General features: G+C 50.1%; 2 protein-coding genes and 1 pseudogene across 7 annotated transcripts in view; all 3 read left to right on the top strand.

The window, feature by feature from the left end:
• LOC127195980 (H-2 class I histocompatibility antigen, D-37 alpha chain-like) overlaps positions 1 to 27,070 on the top strand; it is a 99,618-nt gene that overhangs the window by 57,777 nt on the left and 14,771 nt on the right. For 2 of the 6 annotated variants that reach the window (XM_051153626.1, XM_051153625.1), the window contains exons 1-4: positions 24,908 to 25,118; positions 25,285 to 25,554; positions 25,784 to 26,059; positions 26,786 to 27,061. In XM_051153626.1, the coding sequence (XP_051009583.1) occupies positions 24,923 to 25,118; positions 25,285 to 25,554; positions 25,784 to 26,059; positions 26,786 to 27,061 (1,018 nt within the window). In that variant the 5' untranslated portion in view covers positions 24,908 to 24,922. Of the gene's footprint in view, positions 1 to 5,286; positions 5,317 to 5,429; positions 5,477 to 5,622; positions 5,755 to 24,907; positions 25,119 to 25,284; positions 25,555 to 25,783; positions 26,060 to 26,785; positions 27,062 to 27,070 lie in introns of those variants that run through there. The other 4 variants (XM_051153630.1, XM_051153628.1, XM_051153627.1 and 1 more) reach the window with 3 other exon arrangements.
• The window catches only part of LOC127195982 (H-2 class I histocompatibility antigen, Q10 alpha chain-like), a 64,340-nt pseudogene that overhangs the window by 37,032 nt on the left and 238 nt on the right, over positions 1 to 27,070 (top strand).
• Positions 7,164 to 16,526, top strand: LOC127195259 (H-2 class I histocompatibility antigen, Q10 alpha chain-like). Its single transcript, XM_051152650.1, has 8 exons — positions 7,164 to 7,313; positions 11,688 to 11,957; positions 12,133 to 12,363; positions 13,199 to 13,474; positions 13,576 to 13,674; positions 14,659 to 14,691; positions 14,801 to 14,847; positions 16,398 to 16,526. Exons 1-8 carry the CDS (start codon positions 7,262 to 7,264, stop codon positions 16,524 to 16,526), a joined length of 1,137 nt encoding a protein of 378 aa, XP_051008607.1. The 5' UTR covers positions 7,164 to 7,261.

Genomic DNA, 27,070 nt, shown 5'->3' with positions numbered 1-27,070 from the left:
TGGCCACCGACTCTGCCTGTATCTAAGCCTGTCTATTTTAGGCAGAATTTCGTCTTTGGGAGAAACGAGGACATTTTTGTCCAGTGTCTGTTTTGTCACACTCAAAGCCATCTCCACAAGGAGGTTCTTTAATGTTCCTCATCTTCTTTATGGAGGCTGGGTGTTGTCAGGAGTTAGCCGGTCTATTGTCAAAGAGTTCTTAAAATAATAAAAATATTTTAAATGTCTCATTTTGTAGGTTTCTGAGGTTTTTGAAGACCTTATCTAACTACTTTATCACAAATATCTGTAGAATCATTTGTTGAGCATAGTATGTATATTTTTATACTTGACATGGCCATGAATTGATCAACAGTTGACTTGTATTACTTAACTTTTTAAAATAGTTTACAATAACACGGTGAGACTATTGGAAGTAAACTGTGTATTAATTAAGCTTTATGTGTACAATACCTCATACAATAGTAGGAATATGTGTGAAGATAATATTAAATTTGAATTTTAATTTAATATATCAAAACTAAACCTATTTTGTACCAATATACAAAATTCTATAACAATGAATCAAAGTTAACCCTATTTGTGAGTAACAATTAAGACCTTAAGTTGAGAAGTAAATTCAATAATCTACTTTTTTGTTCTATCATTCCTACATTTTTTATACTCCCCCTTTTTTTTTACAACCCCTATCTTTATACTTTTTAATGACAATATATATCTATAGTCCAAGAAACCAACCAAAAATCTACCCAACCCCGTTTAAGGGAAAAGGGCATCTTTATTTAAAAGTTTTTAAAAGCTGATTGGGGCAGAGAATACCCATAGGGGCCCAAATAAAAAAATGGTTAAGCAAGTTGGGATCAGTATTTATGGTCCAGTCTTTAAATGTTGAGAAATTTTAGCCTTAACATTAGTCCTGTGTGGGACAGTAGGAGATGTTGGGCCAATTTGGATCAGGAGCCTTTTTTGAAGTTGGCTTTTTTGGATGAGGAACAGCAACCAAAGCACTTGGGACTGGGACATGAAGGATGCAGGATGTCAGCGTCTCAGCTGCTGGAGGATGAATCCTGTCAGGTCTGATCCAGCGTCAGTGTACGGTTCTTTTATTTGAAAACACAAAATTTTTTACAAGCATTACACAGTCCTAAAACATGAATGTATAAGGTGTGCAGGACGCACAGGTCTCAGCCAGTCTCAGAGCTATTTCCATGTAGTGGGATTAGCAATTAAGTTAACTGTTTTGTGGTTTGAATTTATGCAAACCTAGACTTTCTTAAAGTCTCTCTTAGCAGTCTTTTTTGGCAGTCTCTCTTTCCTTTAGGTCTGTTTTGTTTTGACCTTTTTAAAAGATGAAATATAATATCACCATTAACAATTGTCACCATATTGGAGTCAAAACAAGATTGTGTAGTTTTAAATGTCCTTTTTTAGGCTCTGTGGCACTTGATGTCTACGCTAGGCCCCAACCTGTTTCCCGAGAAAATGTTTCTTGTTTTAGAAACAAGCCGGTTGCCCTGAGCAGAGAAAAAAGGCATTAAGTTTTAAATAAATATCAGATAGATTCTCATTTTATGTTAGGGTTTATGTATATGGTAGGTGTCTTGTACCTAAGTAGGGAGCTTGTGTGTCTATGTCTATTTCTCCTTTTAACCTTGGTACTTATCTTGACCAACAAAATATATTTCTTAGCCCATAGGTATCTTTTTAAAAAATATATTTTATTGATTTATTCATATTACATCTCAATTGTTATCCCATCCCTTGTATCCTCCCATTCCTCCCTCCAGGTATCTTTTTTTTTTTTAATAGAAATCTATTTTTTTTTTTTTAATGTACATTTGGCATTTGGTGTACATGACTATCTGTGTGAGGGAGCCGAATCCACTGGAACTTGAGTTACAGACAGTTGTGAGCTGCCATATGGGTGCTGGGAATTGAACCTGGGTCCTCTAGAAGAGCAGCCAGCGCTCTTAACCACTGAGCCATCTCTCCAGCCCTGCCGTAGGTATCTTGTACCTGGCTTTTCACATTTGTTGTGGGTGGTTTTGTCTCACCCCTTCTCCGTGCATCTTCATGTCTCTCTCTCTTTTTAACCTATGTCTTTACCTTCACCAACAAAACATACTTAAAGCATTTTTATTACCTTTTTTTAAAAACATAAACCTCAGATTGATGCGTATCTATCCTTTAAATCAGTAAGCATATGCAATCCTTTGTTAAGAAAAAGGAACATACCAAAAAATGTCACTTTAAATCCTAAACAGTCTCTTGTAAACAACTTATCTTGTCAGTAGGGAGTCAAGCCTGTGGAGGCCATGTTGGAACTCAGGAGTTCCCCCTGGCTTTTGTCTCTCTTGTGTTGAGGTCAAGGACTGGTGTCACCACCGTCCTCTTTAACTATTTTATCTCAAATTAGTCAAATTTCTTAGAAATCTCAGTAAATAATCAAACAAGAAAACTAGAAAAGTCTACACCTTGGATCATTTGTGCCTATTTAGGCTTTAGTTAGTGAAATCCTGTCCACCATTTCTTGGAATTTAGTTATTGTTATTGGTTTTTTGTTTGTTTGTTTTTTGTTTTTGTTTTTGTTTTTTGGGTGGACCTTTTTCAGAAAGCCCTGACAAACACCTTGCAGTTAAGGAGCTCAGAATTCCAGCTGTTACCAACTCTATGGAGAAGAGTTCAGTTCTTTCTCCCTTTCTAGTTGTTAATAACTTAGTTTCACATTTCTCCACTCTCTGCCTTTCTCCCTGAACTTTTTTAGAGAGGGTAAGGAGAAGTGTGACTATGACTAAGCACATTGTATACAAATTCATAAACACCAAAACAAAGCCAAGAAAGACCCAGGAGCCTCGTGTCATGGCGCCTTGGAGAGGGACCATAGTAGTTTTTATTTTATTATTTTTTTTAGGCATTTAACTCCATTTCTCAGGCTAGTTTAGAAGACTGCCAGTCTCCTAGTTCCGTCTCTCCAACTGGCCACGTGTATGTAGCCATCTTTGTTATGGCCCATGGATGCTCTCTGGGAGCTAATAACCCCTTTTAGACTATGACAAATTATGATTTTTAAAAGTGTGGAGACATGTCCCACATTGGGCGCCACTTATTTTTGTTAACAAATTATCTGTATTATCAGTAGGCCTGGCTAGCAATCAGTCAAGACACTTGTTATATTTTAAAATAGTCTTAGTTACCTGGGGCAGGGCAGATATCAATCCTTTAAACTACTTTTTGTAGTAGGGCCTTAGGCATGGGATCCCTGTCTTAATCCTATGTCATCTGTTTTTAATAACTTTTATCAAGTTATCTTCCATGTACAATCCCATATACTTGTTAATGTTTTTCATCTGGCCTGGATTCTCCATCCACACCGCCAGCCATGTGGTTTTCCTCCAGCTAACCCATGGCCCGCCTTCCTCTTCTTACTTCAGTTCTCTCTCCTTCTTCTTTTTTCTCCTGGCAGTCCTTTTTCTTCCCAGAATTCCTCTCTTTCTCCTAGCCCCACCTATCTCCTGCCCTGTCCGTGTGGGATGGCTTTTTATTAAGTAAAAATTGGGTCACAGAGACAGCAAGCTGTAATTAGCATCAAAATACAGCAGATCATCCCCCAACAGGGCTCCCCCTAGTGAGTCAGGAATTGACCTTCCTCAGAGGCAAGGGCTTCTGCAATGGAGGACTGGAGTGAGAGGGAAGATCCACTCCCCCTGTGAGCTGCTGTGTTCCCAGTGGGTGCTGCACTGGGTCCACAGCACACTTCAGGATCCTGTGTGACTTGCCTTCTATCTGTCCCCCAGAGGCGGGGGCTGGGAGTCATTTTCTTTGGCTGAGTGTCAGGTTCACCACGGTTCTGCTGCACACTCTGGAGATGACTGTTCACTAGGACAAGCAGTGAATGCTGGTCAGCAAGATGGACACATGTTTGTGCCTCAGTGGTGGCAGTGGTAGTTGGGGGCACCCTTCATGTAGCCCCTGCCACTACTTTCTTATTTTGATATGAATTCAAACACATATTACATTAATTATTTTCTGTTCCTTCCATTCTTCTACTATGTATCTTAAGCCAGAGAACATCTCATTAAAAAACAAAAAGCAAAACAAACAAACAAAAATACTGACTTGCTGGTTCCTTTAGATCCCCTCTTAGCTTCTGAGTCCCCTCCCTGCCCCCCAGGAAAATGTGCAGTTCTGTGCTGAGGGGACCAGCTCTGCCTGCAGGTCACCAGTGTGGTGACAGTCCAAGTGTTCAAACAGAAACATAGTTCAGTGTTGTCATTCATTTAGTTTTGTCTTTACAGACTTGAGCTTATCTTGTTAATTTCGGATTTCTTAAATCTCCCAACAGACCCTCCAAAGGCACATGTGATCCATCACCCCAGACCCGAAGGTGGCATCACCCTGAGGTGCTGGGCCCTGGGCTTCTACCCTGCTGACATCACCCTGACCTGGCAACTGAATGGGGAGGAACTGACCCAGGACATGGAGCTTGTGGAGACCAGGCCTGAAGGGGACGGAACCTTCCAGAAGTGGGCAGCTGTAGTGGTGCCTTCTGGGAAGGAGCAGGATTACACATGCCATGTGGTGCATGAGGGTCTGCCTGAGCCCCTCACCCTGAGATGGGGTAAGGAGGGTGTGGGTGCAGAGCTGGCCTCAGGGAAAGCTGGAGCCTTCTGCAGCCCCTGAGCAGGTCAAGGCTGAGAGCTGGGGTCATGACCCTCACCTTCCCTTGCTTTCCTTTCCCTTCCCAGAGCCCCCTCAGTCCACCGTCTCCATTATGACCATTGTTGGTGCTGTCATCGCAGCTGTGGTCATCTTGGCTTTTCTTATCGCTGTTGTTTGGTGGATGAAGAGGAAGAACACAGGTAGGGGAGGGTCGGGGTCTGGGTTTTTTTCTTTTTGCTCTTTTTAGAAGGGTGCACCATGAATGGGAAGCAACACAGACACAGAGGTGTGCACGCACACACACACACTCACACACACACACAGACTCACTCACACCCCAAATGCACAACCACGCCCATCTCTGGGTCTGTGTGCTGACACTCACCCTACTGGAAATCACATGGAAGATGGAGGACAGCTTCAGCAGCCTGAGGCTTCATGTGCACTGGGCATGAGTCTCAGAGGTCAGAGGTCAGAGGGAAGGTTCCTGCTTAGTCCTACTGAACCCCAGGCTGGCACTGGTTCATTCCCTACATTCCTCCTTCTTCATGACTCCTGACCCTTCCTGGTCTGTCGCCATAGTTCTGGAAACTTCCTGGGTGTCTCTCACAGCTTTTCTTCTCACAGGTGGAAAAGGAGGCTATGCCCCTGCTGCAGGTCAGTGTGTGAGGGAAGAGTTGTCCCTGAGGCCCTTGGGGGGAAGCTGAGGTGAAGGTCCTTCCTCCAGCCCACCTGTCAGTCTCCTGAGTGTTTTATTTCTTCTGCTGCAGGCAGGGACAATGCCTAGAGCTGTGACTTGTCTCTGCAGCTTGGAAAGGTGACACCTGGGGGCCTGGGATTGGGTATGGGGTGAAGGGGAGAGGACTGGGCCCCAGGGCCTCTGAGATTTAGGCCTGTGAGTGAATGGTGGCCTTTGAGGTGCTTTCATGTTGACACATGGCTCTCATTCTTCTCTTGGGACAGCTGCCTCGTGGGACTGAGTCTCAAGTTCTGACTTAAGAAACAAGAGAGGCAGGTGGATATCTGTGAGTTCGAGGCCAGGCTGGTCTACAAGTCAGTCCAGGACAGCCAAGACTACACAGGGAAACCCTGTCTGCACAACAACAACAAAAAAAATCAAGCAAGCATCAATCAATCAATGAAAGAAAGAAAAGAAAACAAGACAAAAAAGAAAAAATAATAGGAGGGTCTGGAGAGATAATTCAGAGGTTAAGAGCACTGTCTGCCCTCCAAAGATCCTGAGTTCAATTCCTGGCAACCATGTGGTGGCTCACAGCCGTCTATAATGAGATCTGGTGCCCTCTTCTGGTGTGCAGGTGTACATGCAGGCAGAACACGGTATACACATTAATAAATAAATAAATCTCTAAAAGTAAAAGAAACTAGAAATCGGCCTTTTATGTATTTGTAGCCTTAAAAATGTACCCGTGTGTTGCTATGTTCACACACACACACACACACACACACCTTCACCCAAGCAAGCACACAAGATCTCCAGCACACAGGGACTGCTATGCCAGCAAGTTAAAGGGCAGTAGGTGGGGCTGAGGCAGCCTGTTAACTGTGGGCCACAGGGTGGAGACAGCAAGCAGAGCAGCTGTCACAGTCAGTTCCTCAGCTCAGGGTCTGGGGTGCCCCAGGCTGGGGAGCTGACCAGTGTCTCTGAACTTGGGGAAAGAAAAAAAAAACTGCATCTGAGAAAAGAATGTGTCCCAATTAACAGAGGAGCATCTGTAAAACTCAGAGTACATGAAGGTTGTGGATCTAAGAACTGAGGTTCCCCGTGAACCAAGGAGAGGGGCAGACTTTACAGAGGGCTCTGGACAGCCTGTGAAGCCAGGACCACTGCAGCAGGGCTCAGGGAAGGGGCCACTTCAAGGGCTGCATCTTTAATCCCAGCACTATGGAGGCAGAGGCCAGCCTGGTCTGCAAAGTGAGTCCAGGACAGCCAAGGCTACACAGAAAAACCCTGTCTCAAAAAAAAAAAAAAAAAAAACCAAAGCAAAACAAAACAAAACTACAGAGAAACAGCAACCACACTCCACCCTTCCTCCCACCTCCCCTGTCTCTCCCTCCCTCCAGCTCTCTTGCCCTCCTGCCCTGTTGCGCGCGCGCTCTCTCTCTCTCTCTCTCTCTCTCTCTCTCTCTCTCTCTCTCTCTCTCTCTCCTCTCCCTCGTCACTCGCCCCCTCTCCACTCTCGCCGCTCCTCTCTCTCTCTTCCTCTTCTCGCATCTCTCCGCTCTCTCTCTCTCTTCTCGGTCTCTCCGCTCCTCCTCTCTCTCCCTCTCTCTCTCTCTCTCGACTCCTCCTTCCATGTGAGGAAGCCGCGTCTCCGAGACCGCAGCTCTTATGAACACAATATTGAAATCATTCTGTTTCAGTGATTAAGTGCCGGCCTGAATAGGAAAGCCCAGAACCCAGGGCTTCGCTTGTCCGTCTCCTAATCTGTGTCAGGTCCATGTGGACAACAAGTTGGCAGTTCTTACCTTTGGGCGCCGAGATCCTGAAGAACCAACCAGTGTCCTGAGTCTGCCAGTTATAAAGCCTGCACAGACTCAAACCTGCTCAGCAAATTTGTAGTTGGGCAGATGGCAGCAGGGAATGCTGCTCCTGCTGCTGGCGGCCGCCCTGGCCCCGACCCTGACCCGCGCGGGTGAGTGCGGGGTCGGGAGGGAAACGGACTCTGCGGGGAGGATGGGGGACACCGGGGAAGCCGCGTCCCCGCATCGCCAACCAGACCCTCCGCCCCCTGCTCCACCCGCGTCCCGAGCCCCGCGCCCTGCTCCCCTCCCTGCCCGCGCACCTGCCTGGGGTCCCGGGAGGAGGGTCGGGGTCTCACCGCGCGCCGCCCCAGGTTCACACTCGATGCGGTATTTCCACACCGCTGTGTCCCGGCCCGGCCTCGGGGAGCCTTGGTACATGGAATTCGGCTACACGGACAACACAGAGTTCTGTGCTACAACAGCCACTAGGAGACTCAGAGATATGAGCTGTTAGCTCCATAGATAGGAGTATCGGGAAAAGGAGACCCAGATCTCCAGAACCAACCAGCAGACTTTCCAAGGGAACCTGTGGATCCTATCTGGCTACTACAAACTTAGCCAAGACTGTGAGTTGCCACAGGTCTGCCATCACCCTCCAAGTTTCAAGGACAAGGCCTAGTAGCCATGGTTCTGTAGAAACCTGGGCAGTGACCAGGTCTCCCATTTGTTTTTGGGGAGGCGATGGGTGGGTGGGGCTGCGGAGGGCAGCCAGCCATGGGGATGCGCCCAAGCTCTCACACCATCCAGGTGATGTCTGGCTGTGATGTGGATTCTAATCTCTGCCTCCTCCGCGGGTATAAGCAGTTTGCCCACAAGGACGACCTGTCCATCACCCTAAACGAAGACCAGACAACATGGATGCAGACCACCCGGAGAAAGTTCCAGCAGGCTGGTGAGGCAGAAAGATAGAGGACCTACCTGGAGGGCGAGTGGGTGAAATCGCTCCACAGATGCCTGGAGACCAGGAAGGAGACGTTGAGGAGATTCATTTTATTCCCATTTAGACCTTGTAACATGGATACAGGTGTGGAAGGGTCATATGACAGCCCACAAATAAGGACTCTACTTTATGGACTCTCCACTTCATGCAACAGTTAAAAAGGAGCTTGAGGGGCCTGGAGAGATGGCTCAGAGGTTAAGAGCACTGACTTCTCTGTCCAGAAGTCCTGAGTTCAATTCCCAGCAACCACGTGGTGGCTCACAACCATCTATGATGAGACCTGGTGCCCTCTTCTGTCATGCAGCTGTACATGCAAACAGAACCCTGTATGCATCATTAATAAATAAATCTAAAATTTTTAAAAAGGGCAGAGGGAGCTTGAGCAAAGGTCTTGGTGGCTTCCAACAGAGGGCACCAAATCCAGAGCAGCCTTAGCGCTCCAGTTTGTCCCATCCAAAGCATCTTCTGTGTTTATTTCTTGTCTTTTCCGTTTGTGTGGAGGACAAGGCCCTTGCTTGGCCCTGGGTGTGGGGCCTGTCTGTTCTCCTAGGAGGTGTTTTCCATCCTGTCCCCTGCACTCAGGACACTGTGTGCTGAGAGCATACATGCCAGCCTCCTGTGCTCCTGCCTCCTTCCAGGGCCCTTCCTGGAGACTCTGCCCTCCATCCCTCAGTCCTTCAGAATCTCACTTTTGTCAACAGAGAAGAAGAATCAACAGTGTCTGGACTTGGATCCAGCCCTGGGTCCTGGGGGACTGCGCTCTGCTCCGTTCCACTTTACAACATGCATGACAGCGCCCCAACTTTAGGATGGCAATTTTCTGGCCCTGAGGGCAAGCAACCAGCTGGGAGCAGCTCCATGGTGACTTTTGTGTTAGATTCTTCACCTCACACCAGCACTTGCTTTGACACCTCAGCCTTCACAGTGGGGCTCTCCAGGGAAGGTGATATTAGGTGAGGAAGGCTCAGCTGCTGTGTCTGGGGAAGCCAGCTGCTGCATGGAGAGCAATCTCAAGAGAGTCCCAGGTACATGGGGACAGAGGAACCCTGGGGACAGCCAGCAGGAACCTGAGCCCCTTTCATTCAGCTGCCACATGAAGAAGCCACGTTACCTCATATGACCCAGCTCTAGTGAAGCCTTGAGAAAACACAGCAAGAAAGCTGAACCGTGGCCTGGGAGACTTCCTGAGCCAGGATCACCCAGAGAGTCTTGGTGTCACACACTGTGGGAAGTAATCAGTGGTTGGTGTCTCAGATGCTGAGCTTGACTGCCTTGCTACACAGCAGAGGATGACTGGGGAGCTCAGTTCTCCTCAGTCACCTGTGCAGGTCCCAGGACTCTGGAAGTCCCAGATATCAAGGAGGAGGAATGATCCGGCCTTTCCATCAGCCCTAAGATAAGGCAGTAGTATCATTTTATTTAAATTTTTAAAATTTATTTTTATTTTAAGAATTAAAATTCTCACAGCTAAACAGGACATGCTACCTGTTAGGTCCTGAGGAAAACCCCCCAGACACGTGGCTGTAGCGCCTATTGATGCAGCAGAGTGGACTCTGGACATCAGTCTCTCAGAGTCACAGCAGCTATTACAGCAGTGGTTCCCAACCTGTGGGTCAAACGAGCCTTTCGCAGGGCTCCCCTGAGGCCACTAGAAAAATACAGATAGTTATAATTCATAACAGCAGCAGCACAGTTACAGTTACGAAGTAGCAACAAAAACAACTGCAGGTTGCAGGGTGGGGCGGTCACCAGGACAGGAAGGGTTGCAGCATTGGGAAGGTTGGGAGCCCCTGTGATGTCACAGAGTCCTGGCTCCTCTCTTCCCACCCCACCCCCACCTCTCCACCCTCTCAGCTTCCTTCCCCCAGCGTCTCTCCCCATGCAATGTAGCCATTTCAGCCTCTGGCTCTCTTGGCTCTGCTCTTGCTGCCCTTGGTCTCTCTGGTTCCTCTCTTTTCTCCTCCTCTCTCTTCCCCTCTCCCACCTCCCCTCTCATGGCCTGCTCTATCTGCTGGCCATGTTGCATCTGGATTCTTCCGTCTCCTCAGCCATATGTAGGGGCGGCCTTATAATTTTCATTCACTACACCCTCAGTCTATTAGACTTTCACAACCCTCTGTGACCAATTCCCACACAAGGAAGAAGTCGGCAGTGCTGGCTCACTCTCCACAGTCCTCCCAACACCCAGCCTGGCCAGTCCCCTTCCCCTGGTCAGTCCATCACATGCTCAGGTCCCTGAAGGGCTCTGTGGATGTCATTAGGGCTCTACATCATGGTTTAGTCTGAGGGACTGTCCAAATCAGGACAAATTTTAAAGGGACCAGGTCCTTCTGTGCCCAGCCCCACAGAGTGATGACTCCACATGGGAGTCACTGACCAGAAAGGCACCCACAGGGCAAAGGGTACTGGGTCTATGGGAGAGTCACCAACAGTCCTCCTCTGCTCCAGCAGGGACAGGGGACCTCGCCCTGGAACTGAGAAATGGAATCCTGCCACAAGGTCCCTGTGAGCGTGGAGAACCCTGAGTTGGAGATGAGGCACAGCCTGAGGGAGTCTCCGCAGTGCTGGCCAGCATCGCAGGGTTATTGAGGAAACATATCTCACTGATGGTGCATGCCTGTAATGCCAGCACTCAGGGGGCAGAAGCAGGTGGATCTCTGAGTTTGAGCTTGGTCTCCAAAGCAAGTTCCGGGACTGCCAGGTCTACACAGAGTAACTGGAACATGCCCGGGCGCGTTTTCCTCTGGAAGAGTCCTGTTTCTCCACAAAGCTGAATTAGAGAAAGCCTGAGACCGGTCTGCAGTCTCCCCTGGATTCCATAGGCAGCCTCTGATTAGGCTTTAGCTCTTTTTTGTTTGTTTGTTTCGTTTTTTCGAGACAGGGTTTCTCTGTGTAGCCTTGGCTGTCCTGGACTCACTTTGTAGTCCAGACTGGCCTGGAACTCACAGCGATCAGCCTGCCTTTACCTCCGGAGTGCTGGGATTAAAGGATTAAAGGCGTGAGCCCGGGTTCACTTCAGCTCTTTATGGGGAGTTCTGGAGTTAGGAGTCCCTCCCAGGCAGTGGTCTCAGCGTCTCAGGGGTAGGATGGTGGCTTGGGGCTCCCCATCTGAGTTTCACTTTCGAAAGTCTTCTGCCTAGATGTTGATGACGTGACACCCGGTCTCACTCCCATTTGAAAGGGGTTCTGAGATAACCCAATCACTTGTCGCTCTGGTTTATAAAGTTGCCAAAGATCCGCCCAGACTCGGATGTTCCGGTCACCGAAGATGAGGGCCTCTGCGCCCTGTGGTCTCCTCCTGCTGCTGGCCACCCCCTTGTACTGGGCTCACACCAGGACTGGTGAGTCAGACCAGAGAGGGAAATGAGTCTCTGCGGAGATGGGCGAGATCGGCACTGGGGGGAAGCCAGCGTCCCTCATTTGCCTACTAGACCCTCCTCCACCTGCTTCAGAGCCCCGCACCCTGCTCCCCTCCTGGCCCCGCCCGCGTACCTGCCGGGGGTCCCGGGAGGAGGGTCGGGGTCTCACCACGCGCCACCTCCAGGCTCGCACTCGCTGCGGTATTTCACCACCGCGGTGTCCCGGCCCGGCCTCGGGGAGCCCCGGTACGTGGAAGTCGGCTATGTGGACGACACACAGTTCGTGCGCTTCGACTGTATCGCGGAGACTCCGAGATATGAGCCCCGCGCACCTTGGGTGGAGCAGGAGGGGCCCGAGTATTGGGAGCTGGAGACAGAGATAGCCAGGACTCAAGCACAGCTGTCTCAAAGGAACCTGATGACCCTGCTTCACTATCACAACCAGAGCCTGGACGGTGAGTGACCCCGACCCCAAGGATAGAGCAGGGTTGTATACATTCGCGGGACTGAAGACTCACCGGGGATGCGTCCAGGTCCTCTAGAGCCCGGGGGGATTCTCTTGGACTTGATCTGTAGTTTAACGGTGCTGTGCTTCCTGAGATGGCTGACCACCGACCATACCCTGCCTAGACTCTCACACGCTGCAGTGGCTGCGAGGCTGCGATGTGGGGCCAGATGGGCGTCTGCTCCACTGGTACAACCAGTTGGCCTACGACGGCGAGGAATACCTCAACCTGAGTGAGGACCTGCGTTCTGTAGCTCAGATCTCTCAGCACAAGTCAGGAGCCCACCTGAAAAACAGCTGCGCGGAGCTGCTGCAGAAACACCTGGAAAAAGGGAAGGAGAGGCTGCTGTGCTCAGGTGGGGGTGGAGGGGTCAGGGGCTGGCTCGGGGTCAGGGGCTGGCTCGGGGCCAGGGGAGGAGGATGGGCAACCCCTGTCCAATTTTCCTTTAGGCTGTTTGCTGGGAGTTTGGAGAGCCCAGGTGCATGCTTGGGAAGAGAGGACTTGGGGCATAGTTTCTAAGTTCTGGAAAACAGGTGAACAGGAAAATCTTTTTTTGTTGTTTTTGTTTTTGTTTTTTCAAGACAGGGTTTTTCTGTCTAGCCTTGGCTGTCCCGGACTTGCTTTGTAGACCAGGCTGGCCTTGAACTCAGTGATCTGCCTGCCTCTGCCTCCCAAGTGCTGGGATTAAAGGTGTGCACTAACACGCCCTGCCTGAACAGGAAAGTCTTAACTCACTCCTCAGAGTCCCTTGTGTTCTGGATCTTTGACCAAGATTTTTGTCTTACTGACAAGAAATTCATTTTCTCCAACAGGAGACCAATCTTTCAGTAACTGGTGGGCAGGTTGTTCACCTGAGCAATGGCCCTGGACGCACAGGGAGCTTCTTCACTCCTTGTGTGCCCCACACCTCAGCATCTCTGGGATCTGACTCCAGTTTTTTTGAGTCTCCTGCCCTTCACTGAGCTCAGAACCAGAATCAGTCTGCAGAGACCTGACGCCTCCTGCTCCATCTGTCACACTCACACCCTGGAACATCCCCATAGCCCACATTATCCCAGCTGCCCATGGTCCAGATGGTGGACACCTTAACCCCACCCCAGCTCTCCTGTCCATTCCAAGCATGGCCACATGAACACCGCTGAGCCCCAAGAAAAAACCAAAGTGCCTCATACCAACTCTCTCTCCCTCAGACCCTCCAAGAACACATCTGACCCATCACTCCAGACCTCAAGGTGACGTCACACTGAGGTGCTGGGCCCTGGGCTTCTACCCTGCTGACATCTCCCTGACCTGGCAGTCGAATGGGAGAAAACTGACTCATAAAATGGAGTTTGTGGAGACCAGACCTGCAGGGGATGGAAGCTTCCAGAAGTGGGCAGCTGTTGTGGTACCTTCTGGGAAGGAGCAGAAATACACATGCCATGTGCAACATGAGGGGCTGCCTGAGCCCCTCACCCTGAGATGGGGTAATGGGGGTGTGTGGCCAGGGAAATCTGTAGCCTTCTGCAGACCCTGAGCAGGTCAGGGCTGAGAGTTGAGTGGTCACCACCTTCCCTTCCTTTTCCAGATCCTGCTCAGTACAGGAACCACGTCATGCTAATTGGTGCCCTTGCTTTCATCATCATCATCATAGTTTTGGGGTTTTGCCTGTTGAGGAGGAATGCAGGTAGGAAGAGATGTGTTCTGAGTTCTCTTCTCCCACTGAGGGTTTCAAGCCACAGGTAGCCCTGTGCCCCGCTTAGGTGATGGCATGTTCATCCGCATCTGTGTCTACTTAGCCTGGAGCCTTTTTGTGTAACTTTCATAAAGTGAATGGGATTGAAGGGCAGTTTTTGCTTGGGGATAGCTCTGGCGACTGAGACCTCATGCCCGGCTGTCAGAGGTGAAGGTCTCACTGAGGACAGACCTCCATAGGGAGACTACATCACCTCAGGTCTGGAAATTCCTCTTGGGCTCTGGACTGAGGGGTTCTGCTAGGTCAGCAGCGAAGGAGAGATAAACCTGTTTTTGTTATGACCCCAAGTGTGGGATTGGGAACAGTCTTGTGAGAAGAGGTGAGGTTAATCCACTAGAAGACAAACCACCTTCTGCAGGAGCTTGATTGTTGCCAGCTGAAAAGATCCCCGTGAACAGACTCTGGGAGGAGATATATAAATGAGCCCAAAACTGGAGGTGGGGCCTTTGGAGACTTGGGATAGTTTTGGCTGTTCATCGCTCCACTTCCAGACTCTCCTAGAGAGAACCACTCATGGGAAGGCTTTTGGGCTCCGGGTGCCTGCTGAGGCTCCACAGTGGCTCTCAACCTGTAGGTCTCAACTCCTTTGGGGGTAGCATAACAGATATCCCACATATCAGATATTTATATTACAATTCATAACAGTAGCAAATTGCAGTTATGAAGTAGCAACAAAATTAATTTTATAGGGCCAGGCATGGTGGCGCACGCCTTTAATTTCAGCACTGGGGAGGCTGAGGCAACATCACTGTGAGTTTGAGGCCAGCCCGGCCTACAAGTGAGTCTAGGTTGGGGGTCTCCACACACGAGGAACTGTATTAAAGGGCTGTAGAATTAGGAAGGCTGAGAACCACTGGTTTAGACCTTTACGAGAACCGGCTCCCATGCCACCCACACGTGGTTTTCTTTTCTCAGGTGGCAGAGGAAGGAGAGACGCTCAGGAAGCCAGTAAGTGTGGTAGGGGTGGCGTGTGGGAGCCTCGGAGCCCATGGGAGCTCCCCAGGACCCACCCACCGTCTTGTCAAGTCTTCCCAGGCCCTGCTTGGTTCTTTTCTAGACAGAGAGATTCCCCAGGACTTATTCGAAATTGAGGCGGATGATGAGGTAAGGCATGGGGCAGAACGAGGCACATGACCGGGTTGCAGAGTCTTTGGATGTGGACATTTTGAGTCAGGAGTGAGCGAATCAGAACATCGCTGCTGGACAGCTCCTGCCCTCAGTTTGCTCTGGTTCTTGTAGGAGGCTGTGGCGACTCCCTTTTGGATTCATGTAGGCCACTCCTTTGGAACTTCAGGACCGCTTGACTTGTCGCCCTAAGAAAGGTGCCTGTGCCCCACCACTCTGTTGACGCACACAGGCACGTGCCACTCCCCCACCGCCCCTTGTGGAATCTCCTGGAACAGCTTCTGCAGAGTGGAACCCTTGTTTTGTGTCCCAGCAGACTGCTACTCTTCATTGTCAGCTTGTCTGGACTTACAGACACCTAGGAGATGCCCCCCCCCCCCCCGATGTCTGTGACGGTGTTTCTAGCCATGTTTCGCGGAGAAGGAAAGATTGAATATCCAGCCTAGTCTACAACGTGAGTCCAGGATGGCCAAGGCTACACAGAGAAACTTTGTCTCAAAAAAAGAAAAAAAAAAAAAGGAAAAAAGAAAAGAAAGAAAGGAAAAAAAGAAAGATTGAATATCGCTGGCTCAACTCATTGGCTGGAGTCTCAAGGGAAGGCCAGCAGAGCACCAGGGTCCCCTCCCTCCGTTTCCTGACCACGTCTTGAACAGAGACAGTTCCCACCTTTTTGTCTTGAAGATCTGACTACCTGTTTCTTCCCTGAGTGGCTTCTCATCAGGTGTTTTGTCACAGTGTCGAGAGGCACAGGGCTAGAGACAAAATCACACCCTACATCTCTTGGCAGTCTGTCCGCGGCATTCCCCACCCCCGCGGCCCCTTTGGCTTCCTTCGCTCTCTTGGCCCATAGTTCATTTTATTTTATTTTTTTTAAATAATTTATTTAATTTTATTTTAGTGTGAGGGTGTCAGAGCCATTGGAATTAGGATTAGAGACAGTTGTGAGCTGCCATGTAGTGGCTGGGAATTGAACCCGGGTCCTTTGAAAGAGCAGACAGTGCTCTTAACCGCTGAGCCATCTCTCCAGCCCCCTTGGCCCATAGTTTAGTGAGTTCTGCAGCCTCCTCCTTGTTTTCCTCACTGTGCTGTTTCTCCCCAACAATGCAGCAGTGTAACCAGATGCCGAATCTCGGATGCTTTGGTCCTGGCGTCTTCCCTTCCTTGTTTACTTTCTGACGACATGTGGCAGACGTCATCAGCTTCTATAGGGAGCCAGAAAAGCCTTCAGATTCTGCTAACTCTTTTGGGGCCCAACCACTGGAGCACAGGAGCATCTGTCGGTCCACGCATCTCCTTCTCTCCTTTGTTCACAGTAAACAAGTTGAGAGCACGCTGGCTAGCATCCATAACGCATTTGCGAACAGACTCGGGGATGCCTCTGTCCAGTTCTCCTTGGTCTATGACAAGAACGTCCTTTACACAACAGCAGGGCGCGTTGCTGTGGGCCCGGACATCCTGCTTCAAGGGAAAGCCTTGTCCGTCGTTCCCACGACTGGCTCAGACCATGTAGCCTTTCCGTTCTTCAACAGAGTGCCATCAGCTACATGGTGACCATCTGCTTCGTGTGGAAAGTGCGATGCTTGCATTTGTCACCCACTTCCATGAGTGTCTGGCAGCCAGTGACTGCTCAGGAGAGACTCAAATTCATCTTGATGTAGCCGACCACGTAGGAGGTGCCATGAAAATGAACCAATAAAGGTATTTTAATATAGACTTTAAGCAGGAGGATACATAGGAGGTGCCATGAAAATGAACCAATAAAGGTATTTTAATGTAGACTTTAAGCAGGAGGATTAAGAGAGGTGCCAAGAAAGAAAAATAAATGTTAAGAAAGAAACACAGGGGGCTGGAGAGATGGCTCAGAGGTTAAGAGCACTGGCTGCTCTTCCAGAGGTCCTGAGTTCAATTCCCAGCAACCACATGGTGGCTCAGAACCATCTATAATGTGATTTGATGCCCTCTTCTGGCCTGCAGGTGTACATGTAGGCAGAACACTGTATACATAATAAATAACGATCTTTTAAAAAAAGAAAGAAAGAAACACAGGGCTGGAGAGATGGCTCAGCGGTTAAGAGCACTGGCTGCTCTTCCAGAGGACCCGGGTTCAATTCCCTGTATAGCTACATGGCAGCTCACAACCATCAGTAATGAGATCTGATTCCTTCTTCTGACATGCATGAAAACAGAGCACTCATATTCATTAAATAAATAATAAAAAGAGAAAGAATCACAAGCCTCATGGTGGTGGTGGCACACCCTTTTAATCCTAACACTCAGGAAGCAGAGGCAGGAGGATCTGTGTGTTTGGGGCCAGCCTGGTTTACAGAGCGAGTTCCTGGACTCCCAGGGATACACAGAGAACCCCTTTCTCAAGAAAACAAAGAAGGAAAAAAAGGAAGAAAGAAAGAAAAGGGAGGAAAGAAGACACACCAAGACCGTGTGCAGCTTGTCACATTTTTCTGTCTTCACACAAGGTAGTTTACAGTATCTAGGTGCTAAGGAACCTAAGTGAGATCGCCAGGTGGTTCCTGGGGGACACCTGACAGGGTTACAACTGTTATGGTGAGTCTAGGCCACAGGAATGCAGGAAGGAAAGACATCTCCTCTGTGAACAAGTTAACAACTTGAGATTCCGAGAGACCACCTGGGAGAGGGCTGGGGTTCTAGTCAAGGTCCCATACTTCCCCACCTTAAGTCTGGATTGTTATTATTAGTGCAGCTCTTGCAGAGGACCCAGGTTCAATCCTCAGCACCCACACGGTGGCCCACAACCTTCTATAACTCCAATTACAGTGTGTCTGAATCCTCTGCAGACCTCTGTGGGCACCAGGCACACATGTGCAGCACAGACACACATGCAGACAAAAAAATGGAAAAAAAAATAAAAAGAAACCTATACACATAATAAAACTTTTAAAAAGCCTGGTTAAAATGCGAAACTTTAGCCAGGTGTGGTGCCGCACGCCTTTAATCCCAGCGCTCGGGAGGCAGAGGCAGGCAGATCTCTGCGAGTTCAAGGCCAGCCTGGTCTACAGAGCAAGTCCAGGATATCCACGGCCACACATAGAAATCCTGTCTCAAAAAACAAACAAAATGTGTGAAATTTTGAAAGTTAGGGCAAGAGAGATGCTCAGTGGTCACCAGCACTTGTTGCTCTTACAGAAGGACCAGGGTTCTGTTTCCCACACCTCACACAGCTCACAACTACCTATAGCTCCAGCCCCGAGGCATATAGCGCCCTCTTCTGGTCTACACAAGCACGTGCACACATACACACACACACACACACACACACACACTCTCTCTCTCTCTCTAAATAAATATAAAATCTTTATAGAAATTATTTCTTATCTAAATGAAACAAGATGGAGGAGGATGTGGAAGAGTGTAGCCAGTTCCCAGACAGCCCTCCTCCCGGTTTCCAGCCCAGCCCCTTCACACATCCCGCCCCTCACTTCCCCCACAGCCTGCTCAAACAGCCCCTGTTGGCCTCCCTGCTCCGGTGAAAGGGCAGAGGCCTTGCAGCTCCCAGGGCAGGGTATGCGCAGCCTTGCAGATCCCAGGGCAGAGTATGCCCAGCCTTGCAGCTCCCAGGGCAGGGTATCCCCAGCCTTGCAGCTCCCAGGGCAGGGTATCCTCAGCTGAGCTCAGGAGCTGCAGCCCCTCCCCCTCCACTTCTCTTCGTTGCTTCTGTGTGATGAGAGAGTCACACCAGGCAGAAAAATCTCATAAAAGAGATTCATTGGAGGGACAAATGCCGGAGTGACTGCCGGGCTCCAGGGAGAAGGCAGCAAGGAACTGAGCGGACACAGCCTTTAGATAGGATTTCTTTGTGGGCGGAGCTTTCTAAGGCAGAAATTTCCGGAGTGAGGGTTGGTGGAATTTCAGGTCCTGAGCTTGGGGAAGCTGAGGGATTGGTGGGACTTTCTGTTCAGGGATTGGTGGCTTTTTGTTCAGACTTTTTACCTAAAATTAGCATAATCTGGCATGGGTCCTATTGAGGGGCTGGAGATGACTTTGTGACAGTTACCGAGGCTGGAATTGGGAGGGGCCAGGCTGCTGGAGCTCCCTCAGGCAGGGATCTGGTCACTTTCCTGCCATGATGGTTTACAAAGTTTACAAAAGGAGTCCACATCAGGGAAACTGTTCCCTGCAGCATGAATAGCTGAGACTGGAAAGGAGGTGCTGTCGCCATGGACAGCTCCTGTGACGGCGGCAGGCTGAGGCAGGACAGCCACCGTGGACAGCTCCCGTGACAGCAGTAGGCTGAGGCAGGAAAGTCACCATTAACAGCTCCTGTGACAGCAGCAGGCTGAGACAGGAAAGGTGTTGTCATCATAGCTTGCTGCCGCAGCCCAGGGCTCTGACAGGTCTTGGGGGACAGAAGGGGCCGGCTCCAGGCCGATTTGATGCCAGCTGAGGGACGACAGCCCCTGCTCCCAGTGTTCCCAGTATCTGCAGCTCCAAACTATAACAACTGTTCTAGTCTCTCCACCCAGCTCAGATTCTCCTGGCTCAGGGTCTCCTGACAGTGTATCTTCTGCTCTCACTCTGCTAGCCTAATTCACTGTATCTGCCTCAGCTGGCTTTTTCATTTTATCTGTTTATTTTTGGTTTTTGAGACAGGGTCTCTCTGTGTAGCCTTGGCCATCCTGGACTCTTTGTAGACCAGGCTGGCCTTGAACTCACAGCAATCCCCCTGCCTCTGCCTCCCGAGTGTTGGGATTAAAGGCGTGCGCCACCACATCCAGCTCTTCTCTGTGTTCTTAAAGGGCCAGTGGACTAGCTCTGAGGATCTTTAAGGGGCAGGGGCGCTAACTACAGAAGAAGAATTCAACAAAAGAGGAACACTAGAGAAAAGCCGATCTGAAATGCTAAAAGTAAGATGCACAGTAAGTCACAAAACAAACGACCTCTGTGGAAGGTCTCAGCAACAGAACGGACAGACTCACTGAGCTTACAGATGACGTGGGGGGTGGGACAGTCCAACAAGGACAGAGAGAAAACAGGAAGGCATCAGGGGAAACTTCAGGATAAATGTGGCGTTCTGAAAATATCAACTGGAGCCCGGCATGGTGGCGCACGTCTTTAATCCCAGCACTCGGGAGGCAGAGGCAGGAGGATCGCTGTGAGTTCGAGGCCAGCCTGGTCTACAAAGTGAGTCCAGGACAGCCAAGGCTACACAGAGAAACCTTGTCTCGAAAAAGTAAATACATCAAAAATAAAAATATCAATTGATTGGTTATAGGCAGAGAAGAATACAAAAGGCAAACACACACACACAGACACACACACACAGACACACACACACAGACACACACATACACACACACACATACACACACACACATACACACACACACACACATACACACGCACATACACACACACATACACACACACATACACACACATACACACATACACACACACACATACACACACACACAGACACACATACACACACACACATACACACACACATACACACACATACACACACACATACACACGAACACACACACATACACACACACACACACACACGTTCTCGGAAGGATCCTAACAGCTGAGCGCACATGCATGGTGCCACATGCATTTAGTACTCAGGAGGGTGAAAGGAGTGAATCTCTGTGAGCTCAAGGTGAACCTACCTCAAAAATAAATACATAAGCCTGGTGGTGCTGGCAAATGTGTTTAATCCCAGCACTCAGAAGGCAGAGGAGGTGGATCTCTGTAAGTTCGAGGCCAGCCTGGTCTACAAAATGAGTCCAGGACAGCCAGGGCTACACAGAGAATCCCTGTCTCTGAAAAACTAAAAATAAATAAATAAAGTAACCATACTTTTGAAAAGATGGAACAAACGAATCCAGATCTAAAATGTCTATTCTTCTACATGCTTTCTCTTTTTCCAAAACCAAATACTCAGCATGTACTTCGCGGGTGACTGCAGCTTCATGTTTTCACGTTATTCCTTCCTTTACTGCTGTTGTTGTTACAAAGGTCTAGATTTCATGCCCATGAAATTGTCCTTTTCAGATTCTAGGTTTTTGGGGTTTTGATGCAGGGTCTTTCTCCATAGTCCTGGCTGTTCTGAAACTCACTCTGAGACCAGGCTGGCCTCAGACTCACAGATGACCCACCTGCCTTTGCCTCCCAGGTGCACCACATGGTTGCTCGGTGCCCACAGAGGTCAGAAGAGGACATCAGGTCCCCTGGGACTGGAGGTACAGACAGGGGTGAGCTGCCATGTGCGTGTGGGATTCGAACACAGGTCCTCGGTAAGAGCAGTGTGGGATTCGAACACAGGTCCTCAGTAAGAGCAGCTGGTGCCACCGGCAGCTGGAGCCACCTCTCCAGCCCCAAACTCTAGTATTTTTTTTTTTAATAAAGCAATAGAAAATCAAGTCTTGACAGATTACAGGTAAGTGCCTGAGTGGAAAACTCTGTGTAAATTATCACGTAAGGACAATGTTACATGGCAAATCAGCGGGGTGCGCTGCTCCTCCACCGCCTTAGCTGTTTGAGTGTTGTGCGTAAGATCCCATCCTGAGCTATTCACAAGCTGCAGCCCTGCAGTTGATGTTTTTATCTCTATGCAAGAAAAATCCTGCTGTGATGTACTGACCAAAGGCCAGGAAAGAAGGTTCTACAAAGCCATCAGGGTCTCTGACTCTGAGAAAATACATCGTTGCCTGCAAAGACGGCTGACCCCACATCGGTCCTAAGAGCTCTTGGCTGAGTCCGTCTGAGAACCATCAGCCCATCTAAGAAGTGGCCGTTGGAAGTCTCAGGCACTTGTGGGAGGCCATCTGCCTTGGCTATAAGATGAGGAGGTGGCTCATCCTAGGATCAAGTCCATTTACAACTTAAAACGTGCCATGCCTGTAAAACTAACGTTTCTCTCCCCCCCCCCCCCCCCACCCAAGACAGGGTCTCTCTGTGTAGCCCTGGCTGTCCTGGACTCACTTTGTAGACCAAGCTGGCCTCGAACTCACAGAGATCCACCTCTGATTTAATCTGCTGAGATTAAAGGCGCGTGGCACCACCGCCCCAGCCAAACTAATGTTTCTTGCTGTATGTTGGTTCTGCACGCCTCTAATTTAAAAAAAAAAAAAAAAAACAGCATTTCCTGACCTGGTCATGAACTCTGAACGGAGAACTCATATAAGCCCATCCAACACAGCTGCCCAGCAGGCAGAGGCAACTTTTTCTCAGGGTGGCCACCAGGTGGCAATTTGCTCCTGGCTGGGAAGGCTTTCCAGGCAAGTTAGTTACACAAGCTTCCAAAACAAACTCATCCTGTTCTTGGCAGGGCTGGAGGGTGAACTCTGGGCCTCAGCCACTTTCCGTGAATTCTCTCTCCATTTGTTGATCTCGTCTGAGAAGGCAACAACAGGTGCATGCCCTAAAAGCCGCCTTCCGGTTCATTTCCATCAACCGCGCTTTATCAGGAGGAGAGTGAGCCTGAAACAAAGGCTGTCGGTCTTTGCAGAGCGTAGTCCCGCCCCATTGGTGGGTGTAGTTAGTCTGTGGGTACTGCAGCAGGAACAGCCGGCCTGGGCTGGTTAATGCAAACCAAACAATGATTAGCATTGTTTATCTGCTAAGCTGTTCGTACCTGTGCAGTTCTCCAATACGCAGAATAAATGACTACGGTTTAGAAGCTGAAATTACTCCTACCCTTCCCCTACTGTCCTTGTCACACTTTATTAGGACCAGGGGACTCACCCCCACTTCCTGTGTTCCTCCATTTGTACAAGTTGCCGCTCAGCCTTAGACCCTTCATAAACTTACCACATTAATGGCTCTGTTATTTTCCGTTTTCCGCCCTGGCACTGCCGCTCTGCACGGACCTAGCCTTGTGTCTCCGTATCCCCCTAACTGCTCTCTCCCCGGCTTCAGAGTGCTCTATGTCAGGTCCCCAGTGCCTCCCTGTCAACTGCGGAGCCCTGCCCTCCGGTGCACCCAGCGACAGGGCCACATGCACTTCCTTTGCCCCTTGTGCGATCAATTGCCGGCTTTTGCACCGATCCCAAGAACACGGTCCAGTTAGGACCACTGAGCTGTGTGCCAAACGCTGTCTTCCTCACCCCCCAACTCCCCCATCAATGACACGCATTTTTCAGGCTCACAGTGTGGGGTGTCCTTAAGCACCTTACCAGAGGACACCCACGAGTCATGGATGCCAAGTCCACAGATAGCACTCAGGCTACACTCAAAAGCACCAGCTCTGTTTGAGGAAAATAATTGGTGTGTGTGAACCACATGGCGAGGCTGGGGACGAGCTCAGGCGTGCAGCACTTCCACCATTTGTGAGGCCTTGGGCCAATTCCCAGCCAGAAAATGGCATAGAAATCTATTTGGAAACGGGCCTGATTTATATATTTAGCACACATCATCTCAAAATTGAGCAAGAACCTTATCACATCAAAGCTATTTTTTTTAAGATGTTTATTTTATGTGTATAGTTGTTTTCCCTGCACACATGCGCACATGGTGCCTGCGGAGTCCAGAGATCAGTTTCAAATGTCAGATCCATTGAAACTGAAGTGATGGTTCTGAGGCACCGTGTGGTTTGGTCCCAGGAGATGCGCCCCATCACCGAGGGGAAGGAGCGGGCCCGGCATGTTGCCGTACACTGCAGCCGCCATCAGGGAGTGCAGGGAGGTGAACACTTTTGCCAGTTCCCTCTCTTTCTCTGACTTCAGTCTACTAACGCTGCCCGCAGAATGCTGCCACTGGGATTTAGAGCGAGTCTTTCCAACTCAACTAACCGAATCTGGAGCCTCCGTCACAGACAGGAGATCTGTGTCCTAGGTGGTTATAGACTCCACCCTCCACTACACACACACACACACACACACACACACACACACACACACGCCCCTTCTGCCTGCTTTCCCGTGAGCCCCCATTCCTTTACAGGCCTGTACCATTTGACACTGCGTGGATTTCTACTTTGATCAGGAGTACCAGTTTGAGATCATCATGTGCTACAATACAGGAGCCTGTCCCAAATATTAATTAAGCAATTAATTAAATGCACTAAACCTCCTAAATGATCTATTATTTCGCAGCCATATAGCTAATGGCAAAATAGGCGCAATGGTGTTTGTTCTCAAATGGGATCTCTCTCTCTCTCTCTCTCTCTCTCTCTCTCTCTCTCTCTCTCTGTGTGTGTGTGTGTGTGTGTGTGTGGGTATGTGTTTTTTTCTTTCTGTTTCTGTCTGTCTCTCTGTCTCTCTGTGTGTGTCTTTCTCTGTGTCTCTCTCTCTGTCTCTCTCTGTGTCTCTGTGTTTCTCTCTCTCTCTGTGTGTATGTGTCTGTCTGTCTGTCTGTCACACACACACACACACACACTCACACCTGACATCTGGTTGTGTGTCTCTGCATCTGGTCCCTCCTGCTGCTTCTCTCGTGATGCAGAATAAGGAACAAGTCTATGAGCAGAATATCGCCAGGGATCGTTTTATGCTTTCTGTGGCTTTTTTTTTTTTTAAGACCGGCAGTGCTTGGTTTTACTGTAGGTCTCCCAAGTATCTAGTCTCTGGTTCTTGGTCACCCAAGTAGTGTCAGGTTTGGGTTCCACCTCGTGGGGCGGGCCTTAAGTCAGATCAGTCACTGGTTGGTCACTCCCATACGCTTTGTGCCACCATCGCCCTAGCGTAATTTCCAGGCAGGGCAGATTGTAGATCAAAGGTTCTGTGGCTGGGTTGGTGTTTAAAAATTCATGCAGCTTGAAATGTCAGGGTTGGTCGATATCTGTGCGAGGCCCCCCCTTTCACGAAGAGAGAAATGAAGGAGTAGATGGGGTGGAGGCGGGAGAGGGGGCCAGGACAGAAGAGGAGGAAGTCGGGATATAAAGTTAATAATTATAATTTATTAATTAAAATAACCAAAGCTTACACAGATTGCACCAAGACTTGGAGAAACAGTGTGCCTGAGAGTGAAAGGTGCCGGAGGAGAGGGTTCCCGCTAAAGCACCGGGTCCTGGGAACGGTTTACTGAGTTCCCTCAACCCTGTTCGCGTCCTTTCCTCTGGATACAAGTGATGCGATCTCGGTTCTCGCTCTTGTTGGACACTGCGTACTTAGAGAGCCAATCAGCGACGCGGAGGTGCCAAGGTACACCGTCAACAGGAAGCCAGTCCACACTCCAGCTCTCTCAGGCCCTAGGAGAAAAGATGTCTTTTGCCTACTTGCTCCCGCTGCTGGCGAGCGCCAAGGTCCTGAGTCAGACCCAGGCTGGTGAGTGAGGGGTCGGGAGGACTCTTCCCCGGGAGGAGCAGTGTGGCAGGTGCGGGCAGCGCTCCAAGTGTATCATCTCTGCTGCCCTGGCCAAGTCCCTCCCCTGCCTTCACCTGGGACCCTGGGCCCGGGAGGAGGTCGGGGTCTCACCGCGCGCCGCCCCCAGGCTCACACTCGCTGCGGTATTTCACCACCGCCATGTCCCGGCCCGGCCTCGGGGAGCCCCGGTTCATCTCCGTCGGCTACGTGGACGACACGGAGTTCGTGCGCTACGACAGCGACGCGGAGACTCCGAGAATGGAGCCGCGCGCGCAGTGGATGGAGCAGGAGGAGCCCGAGTATTGGGAGCGGGAGACGCGGATCGCCAGGGACACAGGGAGGAACTTCAGAGTGAACCTCAAGACCCTGCTCGGCTACTACAATCGGAGTGAGGATGGTGAGTGACCGCCACCGGGATCACGGACATGTCCCAGGGGACGAGCCTAGGTCATCTTGACTGGGGTTAAAGTTTCGTCCAAACACTTGCCCAAAACCTCACAAAGGAAAGGCCCAGCGTAACTGCGCTTGGGTTTCGGTTGCACTTTCGTTTCTGAAAGTTTCGGATTACCGACAGACCGCCGGGCAGGGTGGCCTCAAAGTGGTGCTGATCACCGTGTCCCCGCCAGAACCTCACACGCTGCAGTGGATGTACGGCTGCGACCTGGGGCCTGACGGGCGCCTGCTCCGGGGCTACTGTCAGGAAGCCTACGACGGCCGGGATTACATCTCCCTGAACGAGGACCTGCGCTCCTGGACGGCGAATGACGCAGCCGCCCAGATCTCCAAGCGCAAGTCTGAGCAGGTCGATGAGGCGCACCACCAGAGGGCGTACCTGCAAGGTCCCTGCGTGCACTGGCTCCAGAAATACCTGAAATTGGGAGCGGAGACGCTGCTGCGCTCAGGTGCCCTGGAGACCTCGCCTCAGTTTTCCTCAGGGGTGTGGGGCAAAGGATTGGGCACTGCGCTCAAGAGGAAGGAGAGAGATTCCCAGGGCTGTGTTTCCCTGTAGGGAGACTAACCCTTTAAATGTGTGTGTGTGTTTGTGTGTGTGTGTATTTAATTAATTTATTCATATTACATCTAAATTGTTATCCCATCCTTTGTATCCTCCCATTCCTCCCTCCCTCCCTCCCTCTTTCCCCTTACTCCCCTCCCCTATGACTGTGACTGAGGGGGACCTCCTCCCCCTGTATATGCTAATAAGGTATCAAGTCTCTTCTTGGTAGCCTGCTATCCTTCCTCTGAGTGCCACCAGGCCTCCCCATCCAGGAGACATGGCCAAACCCTTTGACTGTCAGTATGTCAGCATCGCCAGTGAACTCATTGAGAGCTTTTTCTCAGGTCTTCCTCTATCTCTGGAGTCTGACTCCAGCTTTTCTGAGTCTCCTGGCCCTCGCTCAGCTCGGGACCAGAATCCCTTCCCATCGGTCTGCAGAGATGTGGGTCCTCCTGCGCCACGCCACACTCACATCCCAGAGCATACCAGGTGCCTGGGCTCTAGCTAAGGTCTAGATTGTGGACACCCTAACCCCACCCCAGCTCTCCTGTCCGTTCCCAGAAGAGTAACATAAACACTGCTGAGTCCACAAGAAGAAAGCAAGGTGCCTCATACCAACTCTCTCCCTCAGACCCCCCAAAGGCACATGTGGCCCATCACCCCAGACCTGAAGGTGATGTCACCCTGAGGTGCTGGGCCCTGGGCTTCTACCCTGCTGACATCACCCTCACCTGGCAGCTGAATGGGGAGGACCTGACCCAGGACATGGAGCTTGTGGAGACCAGGCCTGGAGGGGATGGAACCTTCCAGAAGTGGGCAGCTGTGGTGGTGCCTTCTGGGATGGAGCAGGATTACACATGCCAAGTGGTGCATGAGGGTCTGCCTGAGCCCCTCACCCTGAGATGGGGTAAGGAGG

Source organism: Acomys russatus, chromosome 11 (assembly GCF_903995435.1).
Source record: "Acomys russatus chromosome 11, mAcoRus1.1, whole genome shotgun sequence".
Classification (NCBI taxonomy): Eukaryota; Metazoa; Chordata; class Mammalia; order Rodentia; family Muridae; genus Acomys; species Acomys russatus.
The sequence above is the reverse complement of the archived record's forward strand: the minus strand, read 5'-3'. Positions and strand labels throughout refer to the sequence as shown.